The 18,539-nt window shown below is 44.1% G+C and overlaps 1 protein-coding gene across 1 annotated transcript in view; it reads right to left on the reverse strand.

Moving 5' to 3' along the window:
- Positions 1–14,839: 14,839 nt before the first annotated feature.
- WIPI2 (WD repeat domain, phosphoinositide interacting 2) overlaps positions 14,840–18,539 on the reverse strand; it is a 35,068-nt gene continuing 31,368 nt past the window's right edge. Inside the window, exons 10-12 of the mRNA XM_084640666.1 lie at positions 17,801–17,908; positions 16,493–16,623; positions 14,840–15,571 (exon numbers count right to left, since the gene is read on the reverse strand). Coding sequence (XP_084496792.1) covers positions 15,459–15,571; positions 16,493–16,623; positions 17,801–17,908 — 352 coding nt within the window. The 3' untranslated portion in view covers positions 14,840–15,458. The remainder of the gene's footprint in view (positions 15,572–16,492; positions 16,624–17,800; positions 17,909–18,539) is intronic.

Below are 18,539 nucleotides of genomic sequence, written 5' to 3' on the forward strand. Positions count from 1 at the left end.
ATCCACACCTAGGGGGCAAAGGCACTGGTCTGCAATGCATAAGACTTGGGTTTTATTCCTGGCTCTGGCCTGCTGGTTGACCTTGGGCAAGTCACTTCCCCTCTCTGTTCCTCAGTTTCCCCAGTTGTAAACACTGGGTTACCAAACTGACCTCCATGTTAAAGCACTTTGAGATCTATGAATGAAGAGTGCTATATACAAGCCAGGTGTTATCCACGCAGCCTCAGGCAGGAAGCCAGCACTCAACTAATACTCAAAGGTTGGATAGAAGCTGTAAGCATATAGGGATATGGCTGTATCCCTCAAACAGCAAAGGAAACTGCACCTAATGCTACCTGGGCTGCAGAAATAAACAGCAAATGCTGCCTTGCACTGACAGGATAAAATCCTGGCCTTGCTGAAGCCAATGGCACAGCTCCCTTTAACTACAGTATGGACAGGTTTTCACCCCAAACTCCCTTTCTGCGTATCAAAGCACCCCATGGCAGAGGGTATTATTCCAGTTTTGGAAACAGGCACAGTGAGATGAGCAGGTAACGCAGGATGTCAAGAGAGAGGGTCAAAATATTTGCCAGCAGGGCTCCATGGAGGGCTGTGGAGTTCTGCCAGCAGAAAACAGGGTCCTCAGTTGCTTGCCCTACTGCACTTGCCCATATCTTCTAACACAGCAGCAGGTTTCAGGTTGATGTTCCTTGCTGACAAGAGAAAGTGAGACATTTTCCTCCTGCGGTGCTCGGAACAGCACTTATGTTCCTCGTAGCTGAGTTCTCTCTTGGCATCACCCTTGGCTTGGCAAGGGAAAGCTTCTCTTTGCTCCCATGGAGCGGCCACTCCCTTCCCTCATCTTCTCTGACAGGCCTCAGCCTCAGCGGGAGAGCCCTTCCCAGTGAAGGCCCTTTCACCAGGCTGCAGTCGGTTTTGATCAGGAGTGTTGTACCACCTACTGGCCGGACAGCAAATTGCTAGCCAGGAGTCAGACGATCCAATTAATAGCTCATTAACAAGTTGGCGTGAAGGCCTCTAGCTATCAGCACTATCTTATTCAGGATCTAGACGTGCACGGTTCAGAAGTGGCTTCTCTTGTTTGACTAAATTATATGAGGTTGTTGAAGGCAGTGTTGTTGTAGCCTTATCAGTCCCAGGATATTAGAGAGATAAGATGGGTGAGGTAATATCTTTTATGGGACCAACTGCTGTTGGTGAGAGAGACACACTTTTGAGCTTACACAGACCTGAAGAAGAGCTCTGTGCAAGCTCGAAAGCGTGTCTCTCTCTTTCACTAACAGAAGTTGATCCTATAAAAGATGTTACCTCACCCACCTTGCCTCTCAAGACATATTAGGCTCATTTATTTTATACCTATTCGGTGCAGGTTAGTAACAAAATAATGAAATGAAAGGTGTGTTTTTGCCACCCTCCTACCCCAACCCCCAGTCAGTAGAGAGCTCCTCCTAACCCCAGCCCAAGGTAAATCTCACTAACTCTCAGATTGGTAAACTCAGCCTGGTTGGCCTTATTTTCAGCCCTACCAATTTAAGGGGCAAGCCTCCATGGTTCAAGGCCCCAGTCTATGAAACTCCCTTTCTATCTATGTCCACCAGACTCCCCTCTTCAAGACCCAATTAAAGTCTTTTGAATCATGTTATATTGTCTTTCATCATCATTTTTTTTAATGCGTCACCACCGTGGCTCTGGGCACATAATATGCACAACAATTATTAAAGACAACTACGGCCTGGTAGCTGTCTTCACATAATTGAGACAGCCGGTCCTACATGAACAGACAGCTTGTCCTCCCTTTTGGGGAAATTGGGTTTTTTTTTTTAGTCCTTCTTTAATCAAAGTGGCTACTTCTCTCCTATTATACATATAGCAATTGCATCTACATAGAGCGTCAAGTGTCTTAATCATTCAACATCTGGGGGAAGGGCATCGGGCAAGTCCGTGAGGCAACCTGCAGGTATGTGGCCTACATCAACCGGGCCACAGCATGAAAGAGGGAAGTCAGGAAGGCCACACTTACAATCATTAGCAGCACATCTGATCATTCCAGAGCTGAAACAATTAAGCTTTACCCAAAGATGGTATGAAAGGTGAAAACCAGGGGGCTGGATTGCTGGATCTGTCATGAGATAGCCAATGACTATGTTCGTAGCTTATTCTTGCCACATAGTACACCGCCTGGAAGTCATATTAGGGAGGTTTCTCAGGGGAACAGTCCAAATAGGGTGCCTTAAGCTGATGTGGCAGCTCCCTGGATCAAACACGTCTTTAAACAGGAGTAGATGTAGCATGTCTCGTACCTTCAAGAGCAGATTCTGCATGGTGACTTGTCGCCTGATGTCAGGAGGGGTGATGTTGGACAGGACTTGCAACCAGACCAGGTCAATCGGTCTCATGGTATCTGTTATAACACTCATGGTTTCAGGTTTCAGAGTAACAGCCGTGTTAGTCTGTATTCGCAAAAAGAAAAGGAGGACTTGTGGCACCGTAGAGACTAACCAATTTATTTGAGCATAAGCTTTCGTGAGCATCCGATGAAGTGAGCTGTAGCTCACGAAAGCTCATGCTCAAATAAATTGGTTAGTCTCTAAGGTGCCACAAGTACTCCTTTTCTTTTTACTCATGGTTTCATTCAGCTGACTGTCTACTAGTCTTGTGTGAAAAGAGCTGAACCACACTAATCTGTTGCAGAATAGCACAAGGCAAGCCCAGAGCATCTTAGTGTCTGCACATTGGCTCCCCAGGTAAAACCAAGTAGTTTACTGATAACATGGTTTATTCTCTTTGTTTTCAGCAAGGTCTTGGTAAGGAGTTCTTTGAAAATCAAGGTACAGTCCAGCATAACATCTAGATACACAAGCTTTGGGTCATGGTCTAGCCTGCGTCCATTCAGGAAGATGTTGAGCGGGTTGTTGACCTTTGTATAATATAGATGGAAGTGCCTGGAAACTGTCTTTTCGGTACTAGGGTGCAAGTCTCCATCTTTTGCAATGGTGGGACATCTATTTCCCATCAGCTTCCAAGACTTCTAGGGGACTGAAATCCTGGCCCTGTATTGGCAGGCAGATGATGTTTGCATAAATAAGATGCCTGGCTGTGGTGTTGGGAAGGTCATTTGTAAAAAGGTTGAAGAGTGTCGGGGCCCAAAATGGGAGTGTGACACTATGCCCCATATTCTTCATGGACATATCGTTATGATACGATTATAGCATATCTAAGATGTATTTTATGAAAGATGGGTCACATGAGAAGTTGTGATTTGCTGAATAGGATTGTCATATTCGTATGCTTGTATCATTTTTGTATCTGAAGTTGGGAATATTGTCTATACATCTATTACAAATGTGTTTACACCTGGGGAACACCCACTAGACAGAATGCAATCAGTCTAGATGGCTGGCTATAAAGGGACATTAGGAAAAACAATAGGTCTTTGAAGATCTTAATCTCCCACCTCCCTGCGGATGCTGCAAACAGACTTTGAGTTGTGGCTGCAGGGTCATGTGATCAAGTCACCTGATACTGGACTCCATGATAAAATTAGTACTTTTCCACTGACCGGGGGCATGGGCGCCAACTTCTCCTGGCACCGGGGGGTGCTTGCGCCCCCCCACCCTGACTCCACCCATGCCCTGCCCCCATTCCAACCCTTTCTCCAAAGTCCCCGCCCCAACTCTCTGCCCCATTGGACTCCTCCAAATCCCCACCCCAACCCCGCTTCCTCCCCTGAGTGCACTGCTTTTCTACTGCTCCTTGCTCCCTCCCACAGCTTGTTACGCCACAAAACACCTGTTTCGCAGTGGCAAGCGCTGGGAGGAGAAGCGGGGAAGGCGGGCTCCGCAGAGGAGGCGGAGGCAGTGAGCTGGGGTGGTGAGCTGCTGGTAGGTGCAGAGCACCCACCAATTTTTCCCCTTGGGTGCTCCAGCCCCGGGGCACCCACGGAGTAGGCTCATATAACCAGGGGTGGGAATCACACTGGAAGACAAAGGATTCCCGCCATATGTAAAACCTAGTTAAGGCAGGGGAGTGACATAATCAGGGGTCATTCTTCACTGAATCCACACCCAGGAGGACTGCTAAAAAGATCTCATAAACATGGACAAGGGGGTGGGGGGAGAAGGAGTGAGCCCAGGCTGGAAAGGTGTCTAGCCTATGAATGAAGTATCTGAAGTTTTAAGCTGCAGGCCAGTGCAGCTGGCCTTCAAGAATCTCTGCAATCTGCCTAAAACAACATTTAGGGTAAGAATGTGCTACTTGTAACCAGTTTCTTTAGTAGCTTTAGCTTAGATTGCATTTTTTGTTTTATTTGCTGAGTAATCTGCTTTGATCTGTTGGCTATCCCTTATAATCACTTAAAATCTCTCTTTTGTAGTCAATAAACTTGTTTTTGTTTTCTCTAAAACCAGTTTGTGGAATTCATAACTGGGGGGACGGGCAAAAAAACCTGTGCATATCTTTCTCCACAATGCAGGAAGGGGCAAATTTCAATGGGCTTATGTTGCATAATTCTCTGTGCAGTGCAAGAGGATACAATTTTGGGCTTACAGGCCGGGGGGGGTGGTGGTGCACTTGAGTGCCGGGCAATTCCTTAGCTGAGCCCTCCCAGGCAGAGCTGATCTCAGCATCTGTATGAAAATGCAGCTGGTAAAGTGCAGTCTGAAGCCTGAGGGAGGGCTTGTCTCAGCAGTACAGTGTAAAGGGAACCCCAGCTGGTAGGACAGGTGGGCTCAGTGGTACCCCAGTTTCAAGTGGCACCATGAGGGGAGCCCATCACAGGGAGCCTTGGGGGTAGATCGCAGTTTTGGGACCTCCAGGAGCTGGTTTTTCTGTCCAAGTGAAACTTGGAATAGGCAGCCTGTCAGAAACAGCTCCATAACCATGACAACCCACTGTTGTGGACCAGTGACAGTTCTTACAGTAGACCTGTATACCACATTGTATCATATGCAACAGTAAGATCTAGGAATATTGAGCCTGTCTTCGGCCTGGCCTGGCCGCCATTCTGATTTAGGTGGTGACTGCTAGCACTTGATTGCAGGCACTGCGGGGGTTTGGTCTGAAGCCTGCTTGATCTACACTCAAGTTATCAACTATAGGGACAACTCTTTGAAGTAATCTGTACATGCAGCATATCAAAGAAACGGGAAGTTGTTGCAAGTCAGCGGTCTCTCAGGTTTTGGCAAGACTTTACTTTTGCTCTGTGCCAGCTCTTAGGTATTTTATTCTCATGTATGACTCTAGATAGAATGACAAGGCGGGTGAGGTAATCTCTTTTGCCGGACTCTCCTTGTCTCGCTAAGACCCTGGAACCAACACGACTACAACATTACAAACAAGAAATCTAGATTGAAGATGGCTAGCCCTTGTCTGCTAGTTGTTCCCAGGTTCTCCAGAAATTCAGAGGAGATATCAAGTCCAGAGGCGGTTTTCAATGTTCTGATTTCCCTTTCTGTTTCATGTTGCTTTCAGGTACGGACTGTTTGCTTTGCTGCCATTTCTTCTTCATCTCTCTTTCAAACTTTTTGTCCTAATGCAGCTATGTTCCCAGCATATGCCCCACAAAGCACCCTGCTCCGCAGGGGAAAACCAAAGCTCCAATAGCAGGCCAAATCTTTCAGATCAGCCAGCACAGCACTCTCAAGCGATTTCCAGCTCATTAGGCCCAGCTTTGTTTTAAGTATTTTTAGGGCTGTCAAGTGATTAAAAAAATTAATAATGCGCTTAATCGTACTGTTAAACAATAATAGAATACCATTTATTTAAATATTTTGGATGTTTTCTACATTTTCTAATATATGGATTTCAATTGCAACACACAATACAAAGTGTACAGTGCTCACTTTGTATTTTTGATTACAAATATTTGCACTGTAAAAAAAATAGTATTTTTCAATTCACCTAATGTAAGTACTGTAGTGCAATCTCGATCATGAAAGTTGAACTTACAAATGTCAAATTATGTACAAAAAAATAACTGCATTCAAAAATAAAAATGTGAAACTTTAGAGCCTACAAGTCCACTCAGTCCTATTTCAGCCAATTGCTCAAACAAGTTTGTTTACATTTGCAGGAGATAATGCTGCCCTCTTCTTGTTTTCAATGTCACCTGAAAGTGAGAACAGGCATTCACATGGCACTGTGGTAACCGGCCTCACAAACTATTTACATGCCAGATGCGCTAAAGATTCACATGTCCCTTCATGCTTCAACCACCATTCCAGAGGACATCCATCCATCCTGATGATGGGTTCTGCTCGATAATGATCCAAAGCAGAGCGGATGGATGCATGTTCATTTTCATCATCTGAGTCAGATGCCACCAGCAGAAGGTTGATTTTCTTTTCTGGTGGTTCGGGTTCTGTAGTTTCTGCATCGGAGTGTTGCTCTTTTACAACTTCTGAAAGCATGCTCCATACCTTGCCCCTCTCTGATTTTGGACAGCACTTCAGATTCTTAAACCTTGGGTCTAGTGCTGCAGCTATTTTTAGAAATCTCACATTGGTACCTTCTTTGCATTTTGTCAAATCTGCAGCGACAGTGTTTGTAAAGATTACAGAAACAGGGCACAAGTTTACAGTCTTATTTCTGATCTCACTCTAGGCCTTAGTACATGGTAACCTATCCGTAACACAATCACTGGTGAAATTCTAGGGCCTGTGTTATGCAGGAAGTCAGACTAGATGACCTGCTCTTAAAAATCTATTAATATAACCCTACTAGGCAACTTGATATTCTTAAAAACTTAAGATAAAAAGATGCTAAAACAGCTGGTGAAATATCTAATCTATATATCTCTGTGGGGTGTGTGTGTGTGTGTGTGTTTGTTTTTAAATAAGCTAAGGAACGGTGAGCCTAGAATCCCATTTAACTCACATTGCTCCAAGAAATTAGATGAAGAAATCTGTGCCTCATGCCTGGCAGAACTCTGCCCAAAATCTGGCCACAGAACTGTCTGTGCAGAGGGTCCCACCCCTGACAGAGCCCAGGGGTTGCTAGTTCAGCATAGGGTATGGAGACTATGACAAGCACTATACTAGGGGGTAATCTATTTTTTGTCAAGGTCCAAATTTCTTGGTCAAGATATAGACATGGTCCAGATTTCAAAATACAAAAACAGTGATAAGTAAATAAAAGATTTCACTGTGTTCAAAAAAGTGTCTGGGGTTGCTGGATTTAGCCCATGGCCCTATTGACTACCCCTGCGCTACACTATACTAGTGCTCAGAACAACATTCAGCAAAAATTTTCTATGTAGATCAGGGGTGTAAACTAGGGTGCAGATCTGGCCTGCAAGCCATTTTAATCCAGCCCTCGAGCTCCCGCTGCGGAGTGGGGTCTGGGGCTTGTCCTGCTTGGGCACTCCAGCCATGAAGCAGGGTCGGGGACTGTTCCACGTGGCTCCTAGAAGCAGTGGCATGGCCCTGCTCCGGCTCCTACACATAGGGGCAGCCAGGGGCTGTTCCCCTGGGACATAGGGAGCAGTGCCAGTGGACAGGGCAGCACACAGACCTGCCTGGCCACGCCTCCGCGTAAGAGCTGGAGAAGGGACATGCTGCTGCTTCTGGGAGCCGCTTGAGGTAAGCACCACCCAGAGTCTGCACCCCTGAGCCTCCCCCCATGCCCCAATCCCTTGCCTCAGCCCTCACCCCCTCCTGCACCCCAACCCAATTTTGTGAGCTTTCATACAATTTCTATTCCCAGATGTGGCCCAAGGGCCAAAAAGTTTGCCCATCCATGATCTCTCTCTTAGATAGGGAAGAAAGCCCAACACCAATGCATGCTTTGAACCTCAGCATCAGCATCTGAAGAGAAGAGGAGGCACAATGCTTGCCTGTGCCTAAAGTTCATCCAATATCTGCTATTTTATTACCACCTGATCACCATGAAACAGTTATGTTGCATTAGAAGAGGTTTCCTAAGTCAGAGCATTTGCAAGAATAAGACGGATACGGTCTTCCAGGACTTCTGCAAATCTGTATTCTACCCTTTGTTTAATTTGCACCTCACCATTACTGCACATTCCCCAAGAACAGCCTTTTCACAGTTCAGTATGTACGACTGGACTAATTTATAGCCTCAGCAATTGTATTGCCCTGAACAGATTTCATCCTGGACTCAAGAGTCCTAGGGCTCAGGCACTAAGGAACAGAATCAAAAGCTCAGAACTACAACTGGGGCAAAACCCTCTAAGTTTTTACTTCCCTCCTGAAAGTCACAAGTCTGCCTAGAGACCGCTCAAGGTGAGAGAATTAAAGACTAATTGGCAGCAAATAAAACGTACTTACAAAGACAATGGGTTTGAAGTTTGCTCATTGGGATAAAGTAAATGGGAGACTGAAATATTCTCATCTGCTTCCCTGGGAATTCAGATTTAATAGGTCGGAGTCAGTAATGTCGTAAACAGGTACAAAGCCAATGACTTCAATGGTATTGCTTAATTCAAGGGCTGAATTTATTTAAGGTAATCCTCCCGACTGCTGAATATGCTGCTGTACAAGAATAGATCTAAAATATATAGATGCACATGTTGTCTTGCTTTCTTGCAATTTTGTTTTTCCGGGGGGCGGGGGGGAAGAGGAGGGAAGAAAATGGTGGTAGAGGGCACAAGTGGAAAAGCAGCTTGTAAAAATGATGCCACTTTAAAGAGCCTTGGTTAGGCTGTAGTTAAAAATGGATAGAGCTTTTTACCACTAAGGCTTCTGCAGACTTCCCACAACCCTCCTGGATGCAGTGTGAAAACATTTTTACACACTGTCCAGGAGTTTGATACTTGAAAGACAACATCCTTGGTTTCTCTTAGCACATCGCTCCAATGGTGAAAGCACAGAGTTTGCTCCATTGAACCTAAGAAATACTGCATACAAGAAAAACTAAGTAACACACCCCAGTCCACTCAGACAGAATGCCTTAGAGAAGCCACCCTTTTAATGCTATTGTATCCAGTGTTCTTATTTCTAGCTTTCCCCGCAGGATAGGACTAGGCACAGAATTTTGGTAGGGGTGGAAGAGGACTATACATAATTAGGACTCTAAAAAAAGGAAGAAAAGGAGGACTTGTGGCACCTTAGAGACTAACCAATTTATTTGAGCATAAGCTTTTGTGAGCTACAGCTCACTTCATCGGATGCATACTGCATACTTCCACAGTATGCATCCAATGAAGGGAGCTGTAGCTCACGAAAGCTTATGCTCAAATAAATTGGCTAGCCTCTAAGGTGCCACAAGTCCTCCTTTTCTTTTTGCGGATACAGACTAACACGGCTGCTACTCTGAAACCTAAAAAGGAAGAGCGTTTGTGTATTAAAATGGACAGTATGCACACACATTACTGCAGATTGTTAAAACAGAAAGCTACTTTCCCCTGGTTTCTGTGTGTGTGTTTGGACAGCGCGCTCTATATAGTCCGTTTCCCACCCTAGACTCATGGATCAACATAGCATCAGCATTCCGAGACTCCTCCAGAAGGCCAAGAGCCCGCTTTTCTCCAGGCTCCGTCTGTTTCGTGTTTAACTGTGCAAGGGAGGCACTGCAGCTCCCGCAGTTTGGCTGGACGCCAGCATGTAACCATTTCTCATTCAGCAAAGGCAGCCAGTTAGGAATTTCTCAAGTTAAATGTGTAGGGTCCAAGGTTGGAAGGGAAGAGCAGCCAGAACTGCCTCTTGCCCTTACACACACAAAGGTCCTTGTGTGAAACCAGTGAGGGGGGAGCAGAAAATTGGGTCTGAGGATATCTCACCATCACAAACCAGCCATGCCAGATTCTTCTTGCTGAGGGAAGCTGGGGAGAAGAAAAGTGTTCAGAAAACTGCCAGGAGGTGAAAGTTGCCAGGTGTCCTTGCACTGTTTCACAATGATCTTTGCAATGTTTTGTAAGAGGTAAAACTAACACTGACGGTGTCCCTTGACAGCAGAACATGGCACAGAGTTGGCTGTAGCTTTATCAGCTACAGCTCTACCCAAACTAGTGCTCTTCTCTTTTGTACAAAGTCATCTATAGCTAACAGACCCCAGTTTCACGTAGCAAATGAATAAGGCAGACACAAAATACGTATCACAACACAGGTTTAATTTCTTATGCAATTATAAAATTTGAACAGCAATGGGCTAGCAATAAGAGCTGGACACTTGATAGTGTGGAATGTTATTGGTGAACAGATTTTTTCATTTATTTATACAGACATTGAACAGAAGCATATTAGCACTGCAGGATGCAGCTTCCTCCAGGTAAGGAAGGAAATCTGAAAGGGAAAGATTGGATTGGGTGGAAAGGGTTGAGAAGACTGACTCCATTCAATTCAGGAGCTGGGGATTGGGATTTGATTCCCCACACTAGTTACTACCAAATTCCCCACCCACCCACAAATTAATCAAATTCTGTACAAAGGAAGTAAGGACTAATGTGCAATTACCGCAACCGTATGATCAACAGAAGAGTCAAGACACCCACAATGCACATGGAAAAGTAGCTACTTGCAAGCCGGAGTGAAGACCTGTTGTCCGCTATTTTACAGAGATGGATTGTGCCAGTTAAGTATTAAAGATGCATAAATGAAAATTTGCTAAGTGCCTTCAATTGTGAAATTGCAATTTGAAGTGAGTTATTCACACACCAGGAGCCAGACTCTCTTGCCTGTGAGCACTTTCCTGAGCCGCATTAGCATTTTAAGGGTCTAATCTCCTTTCAACATATGGCATAACTCCCAGAAACATGAAGAATTATGCTTGCTCAGAGAAGACATTTTAGTCTTGACCTCTAGTGCTACTAGGTTAAATCAAAACTTTACTGCACTCCTTACAGTTGGGTTTTAACTGTAAGGGGTAAAACTTTCAAAGCAGGGCAGGGTTTTTGAGTTGTTCAAGTGCAGTGCAGTGAGGAGGACCACAGACAATGCCTTTGGGGGTGGGAGGACATGATTGTTCCCACGGACAGCAGCAACTGGTCTGCATACGAGAGAAAGCTATGCTGAGCACCTGAGGTGACCCTCTAGGAAAGAAATTCTAAAGCCTTATTACACGTTCTCTTTTGTGCAGATGCCATTATTAGAACACAGGAAGCAGACTGTGAGATTCCCAGTAGAAAAAAGTTCTGCTGATCAGAATCGCAATCCTAGGTCTCTAGCTGAATTAAGTGGTGGTAGTTCTCCCATTGGTCTGCCTTTTTAAAAAATTATTAGCTGTAAACAACTTCCTTTCAGCTGGAAACTCCTGTTACTATACTTAAGGAAACAGCTTCAGGTTTGTACTCAACTGATGTTCATTTGCAATTTGAGGCAGTTAAGAAGGCTATAGCTTTTTCCTACTCCTTTATGGAAATTTAGCCCTGGGATATTAGCCCTAAGAAATTCCTCAGCGAAGCCCCAATTCAGCAAGGTGCTTAAGTTTGAGCCTAACTGATTTCATTGGGACTACTCATGTGCTTCAGTGCCTGGCTGAATTGGGACTTTAGGAAAAAAGCAGCAGTTTTTACGAACCTCCTGCCATTTCCTCACATGGTTCCACAATGCTCACTTCCCCTCTCTGCCATGCCCAGTTACCTTTTAAGTGCTAGATTTACCTACTGTTCCTGCAGAAACAATGCTGTGGGGCGAGTCCAAAGCATGCAACATCTCCTGGTTCATAACTCAACAAAAAAATAAGAGAAAAATTATAAGAACTGACCGATCTCAAGGCAGCCACAGAACAACCATACTTGCTATCTATGGACACATTAACAGAATGTATCTGAAATGCAGCCCCTCTATCTATGGTACTCAATGGGAACTAGGAACACCAGAACCTAGCAACACCTGAGTTTAGAATTCCAAGTCTACGCACATTTCCCCCCCCCCCCCCACAGCAGGCCATCTTTGGTTATACGTTTTACCCCATACTGACACTTGTCCCCCAGAAAGCTTTATTTTTAAAAATAAGCCTTTGATAAGTGCAGTATTTAAAAAAATAATAGGTGAAGTTATGGCTAAGAATATATTGCCCACTAGAGTGATAATAGAATATGAACCCTACACACACACACACTAGGAACTCAGGAAATACACAGTTAAAGGTTTTGCCACCTGCACTGTGGAGCACAGGAATTCCAAGAGTACGCTCCTTAGTCATATGAGGATACATGATGGAAGAGTGGGTTGTCACTATAAGGCAGGTCCTTGTACACCTGGGATTAAGCCCTATGCTGAAGAGAACTCCTAAATTTGTCAGCAGCCAGTTACCAATGGCCAGGTTCCCACTTCTGCTGGTGCACGGTTTAAGATCAAGGCTGAACGGGAGATGGAAGAGGAAATGCAATGAGTGTCTCTCAACACCTGAATTGTTTACATCATGACTGGTGACAGACCTAAGAGATAGGGCAGTCACATCTTACCTGACAGAAAGGAGGTTGCCAAGCAGGGCCTACATGCAAGCCAGCTCCTTCCCATGGGGGCAGAAACAGAGGTAAGTCATCCCCATAGTCAGGGACATTACATATTCTAGGATCTGTGACTAGCTGGTGTGTGGAGTGGTTTGGACAAAGACAGATCTCTTGAAAGTGGCTTCTTTGACCACCAGTGGACAGGTGGGTACAGCAGTGATGGTGAGTGAGGTAGGTTGGGCTCTCTGGCCCATAGGGGTATGCTGGCCAAGAAAGGATAATCTCTGGACTGCACAGGAAAGTCAAGATACTAGAAATTATCGCCTTCAGCCTGGAGCAGAAGGGTGAATTGGGGGAGTATTGAGTCTAGTGGGCAATTCACCTGTCCATATGAAGAATATGGGTGGAGATGGTAGTCTATGGCATTTATGGGAAATATAGTTAGCATGTGTGGGGTCTCAAGCTTATAGGTAGATGACGAGGAGAGAGGCAGAGCTAAGGTTGGTGTTGGAACCATAACTATGAATGTCCTGACAGGTGTGTAGTATTTTGAGAGTGTTGTACACTAGCACTCACTTTTTTTTTTAAAAGGGAAACAGTCAAGAAATTCCCTTAGTTTACATTGAAATGGAGGAAAGTATTTTTTGGTGCCGTTATAACTCAAAAGTTGTAAAGCTTGTACCTTTAGCAGACCTATGTTACATCAGTGGTGCTCATGACTGTTTATTACAAGCTCTTCTGATGGAGCTTAGAATTTATGCCAAGCCTCCGAATGGGTTATCAAAACGGACGTGACCAGAACTACATTTGAAGTCTTTTGGTAGTTATACGGCTACCAACAAAACCTGCTGAGCTTGTATTTGCTGTAAGACTTGCATTTCAGGCCTCACTAAAGTTATAAATTCCACAGCATAGCCCGCAGCGGTTCACAAATGGTAACAAATTTTATTCATGGGGCTTAGTTTTTGACAGAGCTTGAAGTTCGGAGACTTAATGAGATTTCAACATGTTTCAGAACACAATACACTCAGAGGAGACCACTGAAGAGGCCCAAACTAGTTGCTCCATTCAACATATCCAGAACAGTATGGAGCTCAGAAAGTGGGTAGAGGCAAATCTGATGCTTCCTCACCACATGAGAAGGATCTGGGGTTTGGGAGAGAACGGTGAAGATTCTCTTCCAGGAAATTGATTTGACTAACAGCGGTTCATTTTATAATGACAGCATGACTATAGGTAAGTTTGTACACAATATGACTCTTTGGCAGGGCCTACCACCATCCTCTGCTCCCTTAAAGGAAACAGAAGCCCAGCTACCTGTGTTGAGCTCTGAGGACAAACTGCCATTGCATGCCCCTATTCAACAGCATGCATAGTAGCAAATCCTAAATCTAAGCAGCACCATAGTTTTGTGTGATTGGTAGGAAAGTTAAATTTGTGAGAGCACTCAAGGAAATCCTGGTTCTGTTTTCTCTCAAGACTTATGACTCTTTTATTCCAATTGGTTTGGGGTTTTTTGTTTGTTTGTTTGTTTGTTTTGAAGAGATGCCAGAACAAGAGATGGGTAATCAGTTTCACTATCTGAAAGTGAAAGGAGGCTTAGAGTCTAAGGAAAGCAACACTCACACCCAAATGCTGTGGTAATCATTTTGCTCACCTAATATAGCCAAGATTTAGCGAAAGGCACAAATAGATGGCAGCATTGCCCAACCTTGTTCACTCCTAGCCAGGGTCACAGCAGTTCAAGAACAGTCATTCCAGAGCTGCCAAAAGGACAACCATCCCTTTCAAGTGCATCAGAAGTGCTCCTCAAGCCGGTGGAAATGGAGGCAACACATAGTGTAGTTTAGTTATCCAAGGAACACTTGAGAGAAGATTAATAACTCTCAAAAGCTGGAACTCAAGTGGATAGTCATTTATATTTACATCAGCATTCCATAATTCCTGAACCTTCATTATTGAGGCAGCATGCTCAGATCCAAATTGGATGGAGACAAGGAAAGGAGAGGGGAGCATTGTATCTTCCCAATGCAAAACCTTAAGGTCATTTACGAAGTAGGGCTGACAGTCTCTGAAGCTATCGCCATCCAGTCCTTGGCAGGAAGGATGCTGGCCTTGCTCCGAGGGATTAAAGCAGGTATAAAATGAGAGATTATTGCTGCTCTGCCAGGGACATAACTGATCTAACAGAGGGAGGGAGGAAGAAAGTGCTTTCCAAGTTATTAACCTGAAACACCTCTTCTAAGTCAGCATATTGGCTAACTTGGCTTGAAGACAGACAGCTCCAAAACAGCAAGGATAGATGAACACCAAAAAAAACAAAAAAACCCCCCACAACAGTAAGTGTCTACCCCTTCCTAGCTTTCCTTCCCCTAAGATTTTTCCTGTACAGGCACTTTCTATATTACATATTCTTGGGGACAGAAGAAATTCCAGTCAGGAAACAGGCCTTTCATCCCAACAAACAGAACACTCCCACAAATAAGCAACATTCAGAAGGAATTTTAATTAAACCAAATGGTTCAGGGAAGGGGTGGGGGAAACCCAAGAAACAGGATATTGCATCTTAAAGGTTGCATGTCAGTCATGAGGCATGCCTGCAAGCCAATGCACAGGAAACCATTTGGACCTTTGTCAGTGCAGAACCAGCCTCAGCATCCAGAACCACTTTTCCACTCCTTCCTTATATATGCTAAGTATTATATACATATATAAAAAAATACAAACTTTAGTTTGTTATAAAGTGGCTTCTCTCGCCAATGCTTGCTTGGCACATGAATGCATGCAAAGCTAGTAGGTTGAGGACTGCACAAAGAGCAGGTTTTGGCAACAAAACAAAAACAAAACAAACCCCGTCCAAAAACAAAAAAGCAAAACCACACACAGCTAAAATCGATAAGCAAGATTAAAAGCCACTGAATTGAAACCATATATTTTTCCAATGGTATAGAATTAGGACTACAGCTACAACGTTTAAAACTGTTTTTGGAGTCTGTCATCCTCTCTCCCAATTCATGCCAAAGTTCATAGCAGCATAACACGAGATTCCTCAAGAAACATCAGGCCAGTGTTCTCAGCTTTAGGAGTGAGTTCACAGGTCAAAAGTTCAGTCAGTCCGAAGAATCATGGGAGGATGCTCACTGTCTTCGTCCAATCGTAGCGCATTGGTTTCATCTTCCAGGCAAGCTCCACCCACTGCACCCAGATCCTCTGTATAGGCTGCAGAAACAATGATAGTGTTTGGGGTTCAGTAGCAAAAATTGGAGCTTGGATGCGAGAAAGCTCCTGATGCAAGTTTATAAGCTGAAGTACAAGACACTACCTGCAACAGCACCATTGCCATTCTCGATTGGCTTTGTCACAAGTCAGTGTTTTTTAAAACCACGATTTGCTGATGAGGTCATCATCAGGCTTCCAAATTTAAACAAAGCTCACTCCCTTGTTCTGAGCAGGTGGGCTGACAATCTTGACCCCCTCCCCCGACACTGCTGTAATCATCACAGCATTCACCCTGGGACGGTGAAATGTGTCATCTCCATGGCCAAATCTTCTGCCAGTGTGCCACCAACAAAGGAATTGAGGGTACTCATACTGGTTATATTAACTATATACCTGGTCTCCACTCACTTAGGGAACCCTAACATACTCAAATTCTGGTCTCCACCAAGCCAGTACAGATTTAATCTGTATGTCAGACTGGTGGGACAGTGGCAAAAGTCACCATGACAGCAACAGAAATATTGGGGTATCTTGTGCAACTCTTACAAAAGGACTGCAGTCCAAATGCTGCACAGAAGCCGGTACCAAGAGTCTGTCCAAACACTACGTAAGGTTAACAAAACATCATACCCTAAGGTACATATTACTATGGTGTCCCAGTACAGTTCCATATTCAGTTCTGTCCAGACTGCCCAGAAAGTAGCAAAGACAAACGATCTGTCCCGTGAAGCTTCCAAAGTGGCTCTCAGGGTCACTTAACAGCTACCTTCTGTTTCCACTATGACTAACAGAACAAATGCTTCATAACAGGTTTACAGAGTCATAAAGATAAAGGCCAAAACTTGGAAGAGCACAAGAAGCCATCTTGGATAGAATCATCTTTAGAATAATCTTCTCCCAGTTTTCCAGCATTAGCCTTACCGTGTCTTGTGGGTGATGAAGGCACATAAGTACCTTTTGTCACAGCAGCACTATAGGTTTGTGCTACGAGTGGCCGGTCATGTGACGCAGACTCTAAAATTTCATTGGCTGGCTCCATACTGCCATCTAGCCTAGTGGGCAGAGAAAGAGATTAGATGTGCAGAAGTGGTTCAAGGAACAATCACCAATACAACTGCAGTCAATACTCCTGCACACCAATTGTGCAAAACCTCCACATTAGGCATGCAAAAAAAAATCATACATGTGTAATATTAATAAAATCTTTTATGCCTTTGGTCACTGTAATCAGTTCCTCAGTCTTCAATGTCACACATCACTTGCATTGTGACCGAGAGGCGTCAGCCTTCCAGAGAATTGTAGGGAAAGCATTTGGCGGACTGCATTTCTCATCACAAACACTGAAGACAAATCATCTAAATTATGCCAAAGGCATAACGAGTTAAGTGGCTGGAAGCAGAGGCTAGATACATTCAGACTAGAAATGCATTTTTTTTAAACAATGAGGATTACCCAGTAGAACAATTCACACAGTAATGTGGTGGATTACCCATGACTTGAAGTCTTTAAAATCAAGATTTCAACTTTTTTGCAGAAGATATGCTCTTGCCCAAAAAGATGTTATAGCCCTGATGCAGGAATTATTAGGTGAAATTCTATGACCTGCATTATATAGGTGGTCAGATTAGGTAATCATAAGGGTGCCCTTCTAGCCTTAAAAACCTATGAATCCTTGCTATGCTATCAACCCTGATCTCTCCTAAACCATTCTACAGACCTGCTACTAAATAGACCATGTGGCCAGCCTACAGACAAGGTAGCTTACAAGTAAGCCTGTCCCATGACATTAGATATTAGTGCAGGAGCCAGTTTCTGTATTTGTAAAATGGGGATGATGTTTCCCCACCTTTGGAAAGTTCTCTCATCCATGGAAGAAGTGTGTTAGGGGTCATGTTTCATATTCTTGTTAAAGTAACAACCACCAGCTGCGTGGCAGGAGATGGGAGTATAGACTGACAGCAGATTGATTCTTGACTGCAATCAGACAGCATTAAGTTTCTGCTATGAAAGTGATGCTTAGTGTAACAGTTACTAGGAAGGAAGAAGCAAGGAGATTCTAAAGGTTACTCACCTCCTGCCACTGCTCTTAAAAATATCAATACAAAAATGAGCTCTAAGATTTGAGTTCAGCAGGAGGAAATGAGTTTTGGAACAAAGATTTTTGTCAGTCCAGTTATATTAGAAAACCAAACGTGACAAGTACACAGGTAGGACCGAATCTGGACTTACTTGTGCTGTTTCATTAGTGTGCACTCTCCTCCTTCCTGTGGGTCCAGGTTGTACATATAGAGGTACCCATCAGAAGCTCCCACCAGTAAACGGGGAATCTTCTGGATTCTAGAAGAGATTAGGAGAGGACACAGAAAACCAAGTTTTAGGAATGGGAGTGTTATACCAGCAGAAAATTGTGGTTTCTAAGTGATCGCTTTCCCCTCACTACAGCTCATAAGAAATCTGGTTCAATGGCTACATATGCAGGGCTCCCATGACAAAAGTAACATGCAGGGGAATCTGGCACAAAACTACCACTGACATTAAAGGGAGCCATTTGTGTAGGTCTCGTGCATGTCAATTAACTCACATGTGGAGGCAGTGTTGTCTAATGGCTAAAGGAGACAAGGAGTCAAGCCTCTTGTTCGCATACGAGCTCCGCTACTCACTCACTGTGGCACTGCATGGCACTCAGTTTCACCATCTAACATGGTGATATACTTCCCTACCACACAGGCATGAGGTGACGCTTATTTAATGTCTGCAGAGAGCTCCGAGATCAGATGAAATGTCATTAAATGTAAAATGAAACCTGTAAGTTTGAGTAGATCAGCACAAATTTATTAATTCCCCACAAAACACATTTAATACTGCACAGTTTATTGCTTTGATAGCTGTGCCAAATGCGCCACTTTTGGTTCAGAAAGAATGAAGACTAAAATGTGTGTAGTCGGTTAAAAAAAGACTCACAAATACT

Source organism: Lepidochelys olivacea (genome assembly GCF_965140295.1).
Source record: "Lepidochelys olivacea isolate rLepOli2 genome assembly, chromosome: 10".
Lineage (NCBI taxonomy): Eukaryota > Metazoa > Chordata > Testudines > Cheloniidae > Lepidochelys > Lepidochelys olivacea.